Genomic DNA, 16,573 nt, shown 5'->3' on the forward strand with positions numbered 1-16,573 from the left:
CACCGGAAGTGACCTCATCAATGAAGTAGAACATCCAAGATTCGAATAGGGAGGCTTGAGGGTTTCCCGTGACTCTGTTTAGCAATAGGATGGCATCTCCATAGTCTTCTATGAAATCTATGTGGAAAGGTTTCTTAGGCATTTTGGAATAATGAGCCCTTGGCTTTTGCAACCATTGCTTGTTCATTACCTCAACACAAGAGTTTGGTTATGCTTAAAAAATTCTTAAGGTCTCCTCTTTGGTCTTTATATGGTGGAAGGGTACTTTGGAATGCCGATTGATTTTTTGATGGCCATTTCTCCAAGGTAGGCCAGCACTTTGCCATCAAGTGCCACAGCTTGTCTCTCCTAGATGCTGTAATGCCTGGCACATTCTACTATCAGCTCATTGTACTACATAGCTGGAGGAAATTGAGCTGCTTGGACAATTCCATTTCTCATCATTTTGCATGCTAAGGGTGACGGAAAGCATTCATCGCGCTTGTACATTCTTTTCTTGAAGTCTTCGAGGTCCACATGGCCAAGGTTGGTATCTCCAACCTTCTTCCATTTTGTCACAATCTTGGACTCCAGTTGTGGTCCTTTGTTATTTAAACTTCATCTGCACCTTTCTAGAAATTCCTCCTTGAGTTGAGATCTACAACCTGAAAAACTTGAAAATTTCTAAGTTTAAAAATATAGGGGGTTTGATGTTTGTTTCCAGCCTGGAGTGCAAAATTTGATGGAATTTCAAAGGATAATTCTGATTAACTTATGAAATTCTAGAAATTGTAACTAAAATCAGATTTAGTGAAATTTTGGAAATTGAAATTAAGTCTGATTGTGAAATTTTTGCCTCCAAATCCACATAAAAGCGTAAAAAGCAAGAAGACCTTGAGTAAAATTTGAAGATCTCTGAAATGAAAATCCTCCTGCAATTAGAAATTCAGACTGAAAGTTGTCTTGAAGTCTGAAAGAAATTGGAATTCTGAAAAAAACTACCTTTAATCCTTAGTAAACCTGAGAATTTTGATGAAATTCCTTAAATTGCTGTAAGGAATCACTATCAACTTTGTCTCCAAGTGTGGAAATTAACCTGAAATTCTCCTAGAAGTTGCCTTGAGCCTGCAATTTACTTTTAAGTTTAGAAAAAAATTATTTCCTAAGCTTCAACTTTCAGTCTTGAGAAGTGATATTTGAATGAAATGCCAATGCTCATTTTATAAAGAGGTCGAACTCTTGCTTTGTTTTATTCTTGTTTTTGGAAACGAATCTGGTCTTGTTTTGAACACCAAGGCGAACCTTCTCTTGCTTTCTTGTTTTCATGATCTCAATGCCGATCTCTTGTTCTTTCTTCAAGAACCTTCTCTTTAGGGCAAACTTTATGTCTTGATTTGAATTCTTCGCATTCAATAACGCTTAGCCAAATTTTTATCCACCTTGGGTGGACTTCACACTTGTTTGAGGAATTTTCCTTGATGCATAGAGGGTAGACTTCACGTGAACTTGTGGATTTTCCATGCTAGGGCAGACTTCATACTTGAACAAGGATTATTCACTTAGGATGGCGGACTTCACATGAGAACAAGGAATTTCTTCATGTCTAGGCGGACTTTGCTTGCAAACATGGAATTTCATCATGCACAAGGCAGACTTCATACTTGTTCAAGGGATCCATGCTAAGTAAGGGCAGACTTGGCATGAGATCATGGAGTTCTTCCATGGTTGGAGTGGACTTGGCATGGAAACAAGGAATTCTTCCATGCTTGGAGCGGACTTGGCATGGAACCAAGAATTCTTGGTGTAAACTTTATACTTAACCATTTTCTTGTAATTTGACAATGAACTCTCTTGGCCTGACACTTCTTCTGACTCGGTAACTACCTGTGATTCCGAGAAAAGCAAAAAGCAACTTTCTATTTGTAGAAAAAAGTAGAACAAAAAAGAAGAGTCCAAGATTGGCCCCAAAATGCTAAAAATTAAAAAACAAAGAGTAGAAAAAGCAACTTTCCTAAAAAAAGGAAGTTGTCAAAATTGATCCCGGAAAATTGCATTTCTACTCCTTCAACGTGTTTGAGCACATCCGTAGCATTAAAACGTTCTTTTGATCATTCTTTCTCCTTATTTATTTGATGACTCCTCTGAATTTGAAGAACTTGACTCATTTGGGAAGGCGAGAGACCGTAGACAAAACCTAAGACTCCAAAACACAACCCTAAAAAGTGAAAAAAAGGCGGTCCCCATTTGCAATGGGTCGATGTGTGAAAACGTCACAACAGGTCCTAACCTGAAGGACAAATTTTTTGTTGCCTCAGGTTATTTAAAGTTGGATAGACAGTTGTATGGTCAAGTTGATATTCCTTGGTGGAAGCAAAGGTGGAATAGATTCTCTTGGCCAAAATGCAACTTTTTCCTCTAGCTAGTGGCCCACCTAGGAGAATTTGCGAAAGAGAGATTTTCAAGGCCCTTTTATCCGTGTTCTGTGTCAAAGTACTAAGGAATGCACTTCACAACTCTTCTTTTTGTGCCCTTACTCTAAGGAGTTGTGGCACCTTTGGTGGGAGGCACACAATCATGCTTGTGTCCATGCTACTTCTTTAGTGGAGTTGTAGGAAAGTTTGGGTAGACCTCCAGCTAAGACCTCTTTTCTACAAGTTGCTTGGGTTATTGGCCCCACCTTCATCATTTGGAATCTTTGGTTAGAAAGGAATCAAAGGATATTTCAATATTTGAAACGGGTGGGCATTCACTTATGGTGAAAGATAGAAGGCTTCAAGAGACTATTTCAGCAAAATGTGACCTTTATGTGATAGTGGATCCTAGTAATTTGATTGTTATAAAGAATTTGAACTTGGTTGGCAACAATTTGAGTTCCTCTAGGTTGCCCAAACAAAAGATTCATAGGGAGGGGTGATGGCTTCCTCCTCCTAAAAGAGTTCTGAGGATTAACACTAATAATTCTTCCAAGGGGAATCTTGGACATGCGGGCATTGGTGGCATTGGTAGGGCTAGTGATGGAGGTGTTGTATTCTTTTTATCTATCTATAAAGAACAGCATTCTAATAATCTTATGAAGGCTCTTGCTATTCTTCATGCAATGGATAGAGGGTGTTTCCTTGGTTGAAAGAGGATTATATGTGAATCTGACTCACAGATTGTAGTGGGTATGCTGAGGTTTGGTGGGATTAATTGGCATTTAGCCTTAGTGGCAAAGTAGATCCTAAATCTGTGCTCTTCTTTGGATTATGTTTCTTTCTGCCATATTCCACATGAGTGTAATCGAGTGGCAGATTGCCTAGCTAAATGGCCTTCTAAGAATTTAGACAGGAAGGATGTGGATGACAGGGGCCCTTGTCCTCAAAGTACTCGGAGAATTTGGAAAAGTTAATTTGGAGGACAGGAATATATAGTTGTTCTTTCTGCTGGGTTCCTTTTCGAACTTCTTGCTGATTGTGTGGTGTCCTTGGTTGGGCCTGTGGTCTTTTGCTATGCAATTGTTGCTTTGATTTGAATAAATTTTTACCCCTTTTAATTAAAATATAAAAAAATTGTCCTCCTATAGCCCATTCGAACCCAATATGATATTATATATTAAAAACTAATGAAAGGCAGCACTTCCACTCAAAATGAAAACAATCTAATTCTTTTTTAATTTGGATATCTATATTTTTATAAACTTTTCTTTCCTTCTTTGACAAGATAATTTTAGCTAGTTCTCTAAATCATAGATCTGCAGCCCACGGTCAAAGACAATGAGGTTTAATAAATCTTTACATAATATTCAAGGCTATTTCATTTAATCCTCCTCTCTTTAAAACATATTTTTCATTTAACAAGTCAAGTATCCTTTCTAACCCTGAAAATAAAAAATAAAGTAAAAATGTCTTCAATTCTTCATGGCATCTAATATTACCACATAACCATGAACGTATATAAAAATCAAATAGAAATAAATTACCTTGAAAGCATGTCGTGGTTTGCAACCCATCAACTGAATTGTGCTTTGCAAAATCATGCGTGTGTAATGAAAAGATTGATTTTCCCTTTGTGGAATCAAATAAGGTAATTTTTCATCTTCCTCTCCATCTTGTGAATCATCATCAATTACAATTATGGAGAAAATCTTCTGTACCTCTGCCATTAAGTCCATAAAGATTGCAGCACCTTCTACAATCTGAGAAATGAGTTTAAGTAAAATAGAAGAAAAAGTCAAGGAGCTATATCATATATTCTTTGGGAACAAAACTAGAAACACAAAATGGAGAGCAAACAAATCAATAATCTTGTATAGGTTTTTGTTTAACTAAGCAACTGTCATGTCATTGCAAGACAAGCCAACATGATATTGATCACAAGAAAGAAAAATCCAATAAACAAAAGTTATTTCTTTCTATTATTACATATTTCCAAATATCACTTGTATATTTACACTCACGCAGATCATAAAACTCACTAGCTTCTAATATTAAGCAGTAAATAAATAATAAAAATGTCAGATTCAAAGAAAAAAAAAATGAAGTCATATTAATTATAATGATGTGCACCTACTCTTGCAAGCACATGAAAATCATTAGCATTCATTATCAGTCAATGGGTAATGAAGATAGGATGCTCTAGGGAAAATGCAAAGACAAAAAATCTACAATTTAGACTGACTCATATTTCTGATCAATAATTATAGCATTTTCTTTTGCAGCATACAAGTTGCTCATTTTTGGCTAGTGAATTGAAAATGAAAAAAAGCACATTCTAGGAAATATGCTTAATCATACGGAAAGGCTACAACACGGACTTGGGTCATATTTCTCATTAATTATTAAAATGATTTGTCTTCCAAACTCCACAATAAAGAAGGAAAAACATCAACTTTAGCATTTAATATTAAAAATTGGTGTAACGTGAAACAAAGGTTTTCTTATAATTGAGAAACAATAATGATGTCCTTTTAATGTGAGTAATTCATTATTTAACAACAGACAATGAAAATGGGGCAGTGTCAGACAGCATCGCATTGCAATTAGTTTCTACTATGGCATTAGGGACACTTTACTGAATCATTCCTTATCAACAATATTATGGGTAGACATGAGCATGCAATACAAATTCACTAATTCCCAACCCAAGCGTTATGTTTTAGATATAAAGTTACATCTTCAACCATGTGGACATTGGAGACAAGAAAAATATATTCTTAATCTTTTTTTGTTTTTGAGCATGGGTAAAAGAGGGGTTTTAAAAGCATCTCAAACCTTTTGCATCAAATTACAAAATATCTAACAAAGGTACCCATCAAACAACAAAGAAACATCAAAAACAACCAGACAGTCTGTGGGCTGAAAACATACAGCAACTCATGCTGCAACTCCCAAAAATGGGAAAGAGTACTCTTGTGACATCTTCACACAACGCCCCATCGTTTAGTTGCTTAGCTTGGCAATAGTCATAGTCTTCAACCTTTGTTTGTGAGAAGGTTTTGTCTTGTCAATCTGGGTTAAGTGTGTTGATTTGTCCTTGAAATGACTTAGAATGCAATGTCTTGTCCATACAATGCTGTCATAGAGCAAGAAAAGTTGTCAAAATTGTTGATATTGTCAAAACTGTGAGAAATGTTGCAAAAGTTATCAAGAAACGTTCTCAATAGGATCTAAAATTTTGAAATTAGTAAGTGTTGAAAATGATGAGATGTTTCTATTTGACAAGGAAAGTTCCTTGTCAAGGTCAGATTTTCCAACCTTGATAAGATGAAATGAGGAGAAATTTATGAAAATCCTTGTCAAAATTTGGGAATTTCAAGGTTGGAATTCACTCCTAGGTTGAGGTATGCAATGTATTTTTTGTCCTTGGCTAGCCTTCACTAAACCTTCCTTTGTCCATGGACACCTTAAAATTGCACCTATGTTTGTCTTTGACAAGCAGGGAAGATCACTCATGCTAGTCATTCCTTGCATACCCATGATTTGTGACCTTTAATTTGTCCCTGGTACTATCTCATTTGAGCCCATGATTCTTGAAATTTGTCCTTATACACCTTTCAAAGGCGCCATTTCTTGTCCATGGTCAAGGTGAAATTCCGCTCTAGGATTGTCCTTCTACACATGGTGCGCTCAAGATTTGTACTTGATGAGGTGAGATTTGCGCCCAACCTCTTTTATCCCCATGCACCCTTCATGAGCACCATTCCTTGTCCTTGATACACATGGAAAGTGCACCTATACAAGTTCTTCTTCACTTTACGCTTGCACTTGAAAAATTTAAATGCATCATCAAATTGTCCTTGTCTAATGAGGAATTGCTTTCAATTAGTCCTTAACCACACTTCAAATGCTTTTAGGATTAGTCGTTGCATGAGTAGAAAATATGCCTTCCTCTAGTCTCTAACTGTAAATGTTATTCAACTCTCAATTCAAGATGCAAGTTATATTCAAGGTTATCTTTTCCTTTAACTATGTGTTATATCTTTAATATGATAAATCTGATTATATTCTTGTATATTGCAGGTGAGAGGAGCATTTATTGATTTCGATGTCCTTCTCACAAATGTCGATTGATATATATATGTGAGCAGGGAGGATCAAGCAATGCCTTGACCGGTCATGTCTATTAGACATGATCGATCAAGACATTACTTGATCGCACCCTTTGACTTATCGTAGCATTTACCAATCGGTGTATACTTGACAAACCACCCGATACTCAATCGGCGTGTCTATCATATGCAAGACAACAGATATTAATCGATATGTATTAGTTAAGCCCGATAACCATCAATGTTCACCGTTTAATATATCAACCGATATTAATCGGTATGCATTGGTTAAGCCCGATAATAATCGGTGTTCACAGTTAATATGATGACCGATATTAATCGGAGTGCATATGTTATAATGTAAATCGATACCAATCGGTATTCTGTGCCATGAGATTTACACTCGATGATTATCGATAGTTAAGCATTGATCGAACTTTACAAGTATGATTGAACATATACAAATTGAAGAATGATCATCAAATGAAGGAACAATAGCTTGAAGTTTTTTTTCATCATAGTTTATCGATAGGATAGATGATTGAATGAGAGACTTCATTTATCTCTCATTCAATCATTTATCTTACTGAGGCTATCATGCATTAACACTCCCTCTTAGCTAGGTAAGATAAATGAAAAACAACATATCAAGCATCACAATTAAAATGATGGTTAGTATTCTTTACACAATCTGACTTCAAAAAATCATATGACCTAATCACATGACATGAAATATCACCTAAACACGTGATACAAATGTTCATCACATCAATCTTGTGATGACAAGATATCACCTAAGCATGTGATATCAGTATTGCCTAAACATGCAATACTTAAGGATAAACATGTGAGGATGATTAAATTCTCATCTTATCCAAGTTGTGGTATGTGCACTAACATCTTCTACAAATGTTTGACCACAACACAATCATGGCACATCCATGACATACCAGAGATCCAACATGATAACTGGTTTGAACATCATAAGATCGTCACCTTATAATGCCTACATACAAGTGTTCATCATCTTGAGAGATCGTCACCTCTTAGATATGAACTCAAGGGATAAAATCCAAAATGTCCTATCATGACAAAGAAGTTTACACATTAAACATCTTATTGATATGTAAATACAGATTACAAAGCAAATTACCTTTCTATCATACCTAAACCTTTTCTGAAGTGATCAACCTTCACTTTGGAAAGAGGTTTGGTCGGAATATCTGTAGTCTGATCTCCTGTACAAACATATTCTAATTGGATCACATTCCTGTCTACCATATCTTGCACATAGTGGTATGGAATCTCAATATGCTTGGATCTGTCATGGAACACTGGATTTACTAAAAGTTTTATGCAGCTCTGATTGTCACAATGTATGATAGTAGGTTTCATAGGCTCTCCAAACAATCCCACAAGCAACTTCCTAAGCCATACTGCCTCTCGAGCAGCCATGGAAGCTACAATGTATTCGGCTTCGGTGGAACTCTGAGCCACAGAAGCCTGCTTTCTGCTGATCCAGGATATCATGGCTGAGCCTAAACTGAAGCAACACCCTAAAGTGTTTTTTCTGTCAGTCACACTTCCAACCCAATCTGAGTCTGTAAATCCATGTAGGTCTAGATCAACTTTCTCATATTTGAGACCAAGGTTTAGAGTACCTTGTAAGTATCTCATAATGTGTTTTACTGCAATCAGGTGGATCTCCTTAGGCTCACACATAAACTAACTTAAGGCATTAACTGCATAACATATATCTAGTCTTGTATTTACAAGATACATCAGAGACCCAATCATTTGCCTATATAGAGTAGGATCTGATGGTTGTGATTCTGTTGCTACTTCCTTAAGTTTATGAAGGTTTGTTTCCATTGGAGAGGTCATGGGTCTGCAGTTTAGGATTCCAAATCTCTTCAAAATGTCCAAGGTATATTTACTTGGTTTAGTATAATGCCATCAGTATTCTGCCATACTTCCAAACCTAGGAAGTAATGAAGGAGTCCCAAGTCCTTCATATCAAATTCCTTAGCAAGGTCTTTCTTACACTGATCTATGAGGTGATCTTTTCCTGTGATTAAAAAATCATCAACATATAAAATTAATATTAGCATATCACCTTTGTTTTGCTTATAGTAGAAATTAGGATCTGCATCATTCTTGGAGAAGCCTAATTTTGAGAGATAGGTATCAATTCTTTCATACCAAGCCCTGGGAGCATGTTTAAGCCCATAGAGAGCTTTCTTGAGTCTACACACATGTGACTCTGCATCATAAATCTCAAACCCTTCAGGTTGCTCTAGGTATACTTCTTCTGAGATCTCACCATTAAGGAATGATGTCTTAACATCCATCTGATGAACTTTCCATCCCTTTGATGCTGCAATGGCTAAGACTGCTCTTACTGAAGTGTATCTGGCTACAGGTGCAAATCTTTCCTCATAATCAATTCCTTCCTTTTGAGAAAACCCTCTGGCTACAAATCTAGCCTTATGTTTCTCAATGTTGCCATCTGCAACGTGTTTGATTTTGAAGAGCCATTTGGAGGTGACAATAGATTTCCCAGTCGACCTAGGAACAATTTCCCAAACATCATTTTTCATAATGGATTGGTATTCTTCAGACATGGCATTCTTCCATACTTGATGTTTAAGTGCATCTGATACATTAGTAGGTTTTGCTCTTGAGAGATTATTCAGGAGAGCGACGTAGTTGGTAAGTTTGTTAGGCCTTTTGCTTTCTTTGAAAGTTCCTGAAGGGGCAGCATACTTCTGAGCTTCTCTACAGTTTTGGTGGCCCATAGTGGTCTTTTCTTGAAATTTTCTCTAGGTGGGTTTTGAGTTTCACTTTCATTTTCCTTAAGACTCTCCCTCTGAAGCTCAGGAGCAGGGTCCTCATCTATGTTAGGGGTAGGGATATAGACTTCAGGTTCTAGTGAGCTTTGGGCTCTTTTGAAGGCCAAGTCTTTTTCAAAGATTACATCCTTACTTAGTTCAATATTCTTATGACCAGGTATATAGATTCTATAGGCCTTGGAGGTTTCACTATATCCTACAAGTATTCCCCTTTTTCCAGAAGGCTCTAATTTTAATCTTTTCTCCTTAGGTACATGAATATAGACAGCGAACCCAAATATCCTAAGGTGGCTGATATCTGGTTTTGATTTAGTAAAGACTTCCTCAGGGGTTTTATCTTCAAGATGGGATTGAGGACATTTGTTTTGAATATATACAACAGTGCTAGTTGCTTCTGCCCAACGATTGACATTTAGATTCTGATCAAGAATCATAGCTTTCGCAGCTTCTACAATTCTCCTATTTTTCCTCTCAGCTACCCCATTTTGTTGAGGATTATAAGGTATTGTTAACTCCCTCTTAATCCCTGAATTTTTACAAAAATCTTTAAATAATTCTGATGTGTATTCCCCCCCATTGTCAGTTTAGTGATTTGAATTCTTTAAACCTATTGAGGATCTCTTCTGATTCTTTACACTTCAGAAAGTAGATCCAAGTTTTCCTAGAGTAGTCATCAACAAATATTACATAATACAAAAATCCCCCTAAAGAAGGTACGGACATAGGTCCACATACATCAGAATGAACTAGCTCTAAAATTTTACTTGTTTTCCTAGTACTATTATAAAAACACCCTTAGTATTTTTACCTAGGGCACATTCTTTGCATGCCCCTGAATGATATTGCTTTAACTTAGGTAGGCCTGTGACAAGGTTTCCCATTGATGATAAAGCTCTAAATTTCAGGTGACCTAGTCTTCTATGCCAAACTTCATTAGCATCTGTAGTTTCATGGATTAGGGCTAAGTGGGGCTCTATTCACAGCTCATACAAGTAGCCTTGTCTTTGACCAATGGTTTTAGCTTTCTTGATGGATGAATTCTTTGGCCAAGCCAACACTCTGTTGTCCATGAAGGTCACTCTGTATCCATTATCCTATAGTGCTGATATGGAGACTAGGTTTCTCTTGATTCCTGGGACATATAGTACTCCTTTAAGTTGTAATGATACGCCTGACTTTAGTTTGTTGGTGCAAGTTCCAACTCCTCTGACTGGATGTGTGGAGTCATCTCCGATAGTCACTTCCTCATCATTCTCCTCTATCATGGAGTCTAGCACTTCTCTGAATCCTGTAATGTGTCTGGATGAGCCACTGTCAACCACTCAGGAGTTAACTTTGTTTGATGCTTGGTTTGTAAGTGCTGAATAGAGTATATACTTCTCGAAGTCATCTTCCCTTTTAGATTTTCCTGTTTTGGCAAATGTGGCTTGTTGTTTGGCTCTTTTTGGACATTTGGCAACATAGTGCCCAAATTTGTCACATTTGTAACATTGAATCTGTGAAAGGTCCTTCTTGAAGGTGTTCTTGCCATGACGACCTTTTCTCTTCCTAAATTGTTTATGCTTGCTTTTCTTGTGTGAGTTTGTATTTAGAACTTGAAGATCTTCATCTATATTATTTTGCTTGATCCCTTTCTTATTTAACCTTGATTCTTCTTGGCCTATCGAATTTTGGAAACTCATCCCTTGCACTGATGCCTTGGACGAATGTTTCCCATATACTAGGCAACCCATCTAGAGCAATGAGTGTTAATTCTTTGCTTTGGATCTCATATCCAAGAGTTGCTAGTTCATCCCTTAGGGCTGATATTCGCATGAAGTAGGCATTGATTGATTCTCCTTTGATCATGGCTATGTGATTTATTTCTCTTTTTAAAGCCAAGGTTCTACTAGCATTGGATATCTCAAATGCATCTTCAAGTGCTTTGAACATGTTGTAGGCCATTTCATGTTTCCTTATGATGGGCATAATATTATTTCTCACCCCATCAACTATGATTTTGATGGCCTTTTCATTTCCCTCTCTCCAAGTTGTTTTGTCAAGTTCAGTCTCAGGTTCTGCAGTTTCAGTTTTTACAAATGATTCGACTTTATTTTCTTTTAGAATCATCTGAATTCTGAACTTCAATGCTGAGAAGTCATCACCTCCTCCAAGTCTATCTTCAAATCTGATAGCACTAGCCATTAGAGGAAATGTGATGTTGAATATATGCTTGTTTTGAATTTTCCACAAAATTGAACAGCCTCAGGTTCGATTTAACCTGGCTCTGATACCTGTTGATGTGTTTTTTGTACACAATCATACACAGAATAAAATACCCAAGGGTACCTTATCGTCTTTTGAATAAAGTCTCTGATTGCTGAAGATATCGCAAAAAAGGATCAATCAGGGTGACTCCAATGTTCTTTTATGTAGGGTCTCTACGTGTGGATAAGCTCTTTGTGGTATGATGTGATTTGCTGGAATCACAAGGGGACTTACACTTGATGCCTGAACTTCTGATTTGCCTTTGAATATTGCTAGAACACAGGATCTTACTGCCTTAGATTTGAAAAATGGAAAAAAGATGAGGGCGAAGAGAGGATCTAATCCTAATACTAAGAATGTAGGAGCAATGATTGATCTTTGATGAAACTCTAACTAGGTCTTGTTTTGACATCGCAGGACCATCTCCACAAGGCTAGTGCGATCTTCGAAGGAAAGCTTTATGATGTTCAAATCGTCACTGCAGGCATAGACACCATCAAGTTGATGCATATCAATGAAGAAGCGACAAATTGAAATTGAGCTTAAGCTGAACGATTCCAGTTGACTACACAAGGCAAGTCTGCAATCAACAAACTGCTAGTAGTATGGATATACGAATTTCACCATCAATCAAGCATATTTCTTCCACTCATCTAATAACATGAAATCAAATATGAGAAGTATAAAGACCATGCAAATTGTCGAATCGACCCATAAATTTCACCATTTCTTCAATAAAGTTACAAGTCTTTTACAACAACATCTTGGCAACAATCTTTGCCTTCTCTCTCTACTCTACTCTAATTGCTATTCTAATACTTCTAACTGCTTCTAACTATATTCTAACTCTTTCTAATTATCCCTTTACAAATGAAATGTCAGGGCTTATATAGTGCCCTCAATACAATTCGATGGCTTAGATCAATTCGAGATCAATGGCCAAGATCCAACAATGAAAACCCTAATTAGGGTTTGTTACAACCATTACATAACATTTAATGCTTGACCAATGATAAAATTGTATTGCTTGGACACATGTCCTCTCTAGAAAAATCGACCAATGGATAGCCGGGGTAGGTACATCAGAGTTTGTGCCACCTTCCATGAGTTAGGTACATTGAATCTGGACATGCTGAGGTGGACCACACTGACTGGAGGAGTGATGACTGGGATGCCACCTCATCTGACACTTGTAGCTTGGTAGATATTCAATTTGATGTCGTTGAGAAGCTATCTTTAATTAGCTCTTGTTCTAACTCCTTCTGTCCTTGATTTGCAGGATGATGATGTACCTCGCCTTGTAATACTGGATTGGAGAAGGTCGCCCTTGTCCTTGCTTGATCGTCCCGGAGCAGACCGTCCTAGATCCGGCTTGATTTTCCTTGATGAAATCTCCATTTGATGCCTACACAACATTTCAAAATTAGAAACATGATTTTGCAATATATAACATAGATTAGATTAATTTTTAGGAAACTTCATAATAAATCCTTGAGTTATTATTTCCTAAAAAACGATTGAGCTATTACAATTCAAAATTCAAAATTCAAAACTTGAAGGCTATGACGATCAACAATCAAAATCAAAACAATAAATCCATATCGCCATACCTCACTTGAGAGCTAACTCGAGAATGCAAAACAAGGAATTTGCCTAGGCAAAATTAATGTTTGAAGCCTTTTCCACGTGATCTTCAAGCGAACGTCCTTCCTATCAACTTCGTCACCCTTGGGGTCTTTGATGTGATCTTCAATATTTTTGGCAAGTTCGCCTTAACTCTAACTTCAAGCTCGCACTCCCCTTTGAAGATGTTTCGCACCACCTTTGCTTTCTCCAAATCGCATGTAAGAGATGATTGAATAATGATTTGAAAATGAAATTTTCACCCTCCCTTTATAAGCACTCACCTCTCATTTACCTCTAGGCCGACTTTTACAAAATGAGGCAATTAAAAACCAATTTTAAATAAAAAAACAAAGGCCGACTTTTATAAATAATTGAAAATTAAAACCCAAGCGGCCCATTTTATTATTTAAAATAATAATTAATTAATTAAATGCCATCGTTTTTTTTTTATTAATAAACTCGATTTTTAAAAGGCAAAAAATTAATTAATTAATGTTTTAGCGCAATTTTTAAATGCTACTTAATTGAATTTTCAAACTTATCGATTTTTAGCATTTAAAATAAATTCAAAAAATGTTTGTTAGCGCCGAATTTAGAAAAGGTAAAGACACAAACCATTATCGCCCTAGTCCCTGACTGAGGGACAGGAGCGAATTACCATTTTGATCTTGATTCTTGTGCCTTTGACGTTTGAAACCATCATCTCCATCTTTACGTTGAAACTGGCATTTTCGCTAAGAACCTCAAGCTTGATTGATTTGATTTTGTGGATGAGTGCCTCCTGAGGTTGATATCGCCCTGGTCCCTTGGTGAGGGACAGGAGCGATCTTGGTGTTTTCTCCTTGATCTTGCTCCTTCAATCACCAATCTTCATTATATGGCAAGCAATGACGTTATCCCTTCGCTTCATGCATGTTCTACTTGTCGTTAACAAGGCATATTCGATGTTTAAATGGTTTTCGCCCTGGTCCCTTGGTGAGGGACAGGAGCGAATTTTATGCTCTAGCCAACATTTGCTATCTTTCAACCTTTGCTTCTTGTTCATTGCCTCCCAAATGATATCTTCGACCTTGTGTAACCTGGCTTTGTCATGATTTTGAAGGAAAATGAATAATCTTGTGAAAATCGCCCTGGTCCTTGCCTGAAGGACAAGAGCGATTTTGTCTCCTTGGTTGAATTTGATCATCTTTTGACGTTTGATTTTCTCGCATATCATCTTCTTAAGATACCTTTGATACTTTGTAACCTCGCACAACCTTGACTTAGTGTGATTTTTGGATGAACTGGCCAATATGGTAAATATCGCCCTGGTCCCTGACTGAGGGACAGGAGCGAATTTGGGCATCTTGGGCTCAACCTTGTTTGTATCAACTTGCAATCGCTTTCACCATGTAGAATGAGGTCCTTTGATCCCTCTTGGACACTTGAAACTTGATAAACCTTCAAAACCCAAGCCTTCATAGAAATTTCGCTCTGGTCCCTGACTGAGGGACAGGAGCGAATTTGGGCATTTGGTGCAAATTGTTCAACTTTGGCGGTCTTTGTAACTTTGTTCTTCGTCGAGACACCTCCAAACGTCCTTGCCACCTTACTTCTTGACTTGGAGTGATCTTAAACTTTGAAGAAAGGCAAATTAACTAACATTTCGCCCTGGTCCCTGGCTGAGGGACAGGAGCGAATTTGCAATTGTAGGCTCCATCACACTTTGCTAACTTCAAAATTTATCTTCAATAGACTCGTTACGCCTCCTTTGCTTGCCTCAAACTTAACACTTACTCGATCTTCGCCCAAAACTTGTCTTATAGGGAAAATCGCTCTGGTCCCTGAGAGAGGGACGGGAGCTATCACTTAAATTCGCCTTGGTCCCTGGCAGAGGGACAGGAGCGATTTTGTTTCTAGGGTCAATTTTCCTCATGATTGCGCTTTCAAGTTATATTCAACTGATAAAATGTATCTCTTTTGATCTTCTCAATTCACGAAATCGTTCAAATCTTTCAAGGGCAAGGCAATTTTGGATTTCAAGCTCCGATCCTTCAGTGAGGGATAGGAGCGATTTTTGACCTTCTAGGCAAAAACTTCATCATTTCATTGCTTTTGATCAAGTCTGGATGCTCCATCATGCTCATTTTGCCCTTCACCATGCCTTTGATGTCTCAATTCGTCCAAACAAGGTCAGGAATGGCTCAAATAAGTATTATCGCCCTGGTCCCTTGGTGAGGGACAGGAGCGCTTTGCCTTGGTCCTCCTGGGAGGGACAGGAGCGAAATTCGCTCTGGATCCTCAGTGAAGGACAGGAGCGAAATTTGACTTTTCGAACTCTCTATCAGGATAACTTTTATGGAATATAACATTTCTTTCTTATACTTTAAGTTATATTCCATATATACTTTCAGGATGTTTGAGAGTGGTTTCAGACCTCCAGGAGTTATATTGCAAAATCTAGTTTTTTGAGGTCTTTCAGTTTCCAGACTTAGTCAAATTCAGGATCAGGACATTCCAGACTTAGCCAAATTTCAGGATTAGGACATTCCAGACTTAGCCAAATTTCAGGATCAAGACATCACTCAAGCCGGACTTGCTTATCCATGTGATCACCTGGGCCACACTCAAAATGCAAAGGCTAGCTCACAAAACCCTAAAAGACCAAAAAAACAAACCCTAAAAAGCAAAAAACATGGGTCCCCATTTGCAATGGGGCGATGTGTGAAAACGTCACAACAATACCATGTAAATGTTATTCAATTCTCAATTCAAGATGCAAGTTATATTCAAGGTTATCTTTTCCTTTAACTATGTATTATATCTTCAATATGATAAATCTGATTATATTCTTGTATATTGCAGGTGAGAGGAGCATTTATTGATTTCGATGTCCTTCTCACAAATGCCGATTGATATATATATGTGAGCAGGGAGGATCAAGCAATGCCTTGACCGGTCATGTCTATTAAACATGATCGATCAAGACATTACTTGATCGCACCCTTTGACTTATCGTAGCATTTACCAATCGGTGTATATTTAACAAACCACCCGATACTCAATCGACGTGTCTATCATATGCAAGACAACCGATATTAATCGGTATGTATTAGTTAAGCCCGATAACCATCAATGTTCACCGTTTAATATATCAACCGATATTAATCGGTATGCATCGGTTAAGCCCGATAATAATCGATGTTCACAGTTAATATGATAACTGATATTAATCAGAGTGCATACGTTATAATGTAAACCAATACGAATCGGTATTTTGTGCTATGAGATTTACAATCGATGATTATCGATAGTTAAGCATTGATCGAACTTTACAAGTATGATTGAACATATACAAATTGAA

The 16,573-nt window shown here is 37.3% G+C and overlaps 1 protein-coding gene across 3 annotated transcripts in view; it reads right to left on the reverse strand.

Moving 5' to 3' along the window:
* Positions 1 to 16,573, reverse strand: part of LOC131073252 (P-loop NTPase domain-containing protein LPA1 homolog 2) — a 237,335-nt gene that overhangs the window by 181,380 nt on the left and 39,382 nt on the right. For all 3 annotated transcript variants that reach the window (XM_058009658.2, XM_058009660.2, XM_058009659.2), the window contains one exon: positions 3,938 to 4,153. In XM_058009658.2, the coding sequence (XP_057865641.1) occupies positions 3,938 to 4,153 (216 nt within the window). The remainder of the gene's footprint in view (positions 1 to 3,937; positions 4,154 to 16,573) is intronic.

Source organism: Cryptomeria japonica, chromosome 2, assembly GCF_030272615.1.
Source record: "Cryptomeria japonica chromosome 2, Sugi_1.0, whole genome shotgun sequence".
NCBI classification, from domain to species: domain Eukaryota; kingdom Viridiplantae; phylum Streptophyta; class Pinopsida; order Cupressales; family Cupressaceae; genus Cryptomeria; species Cryptomeria japonica.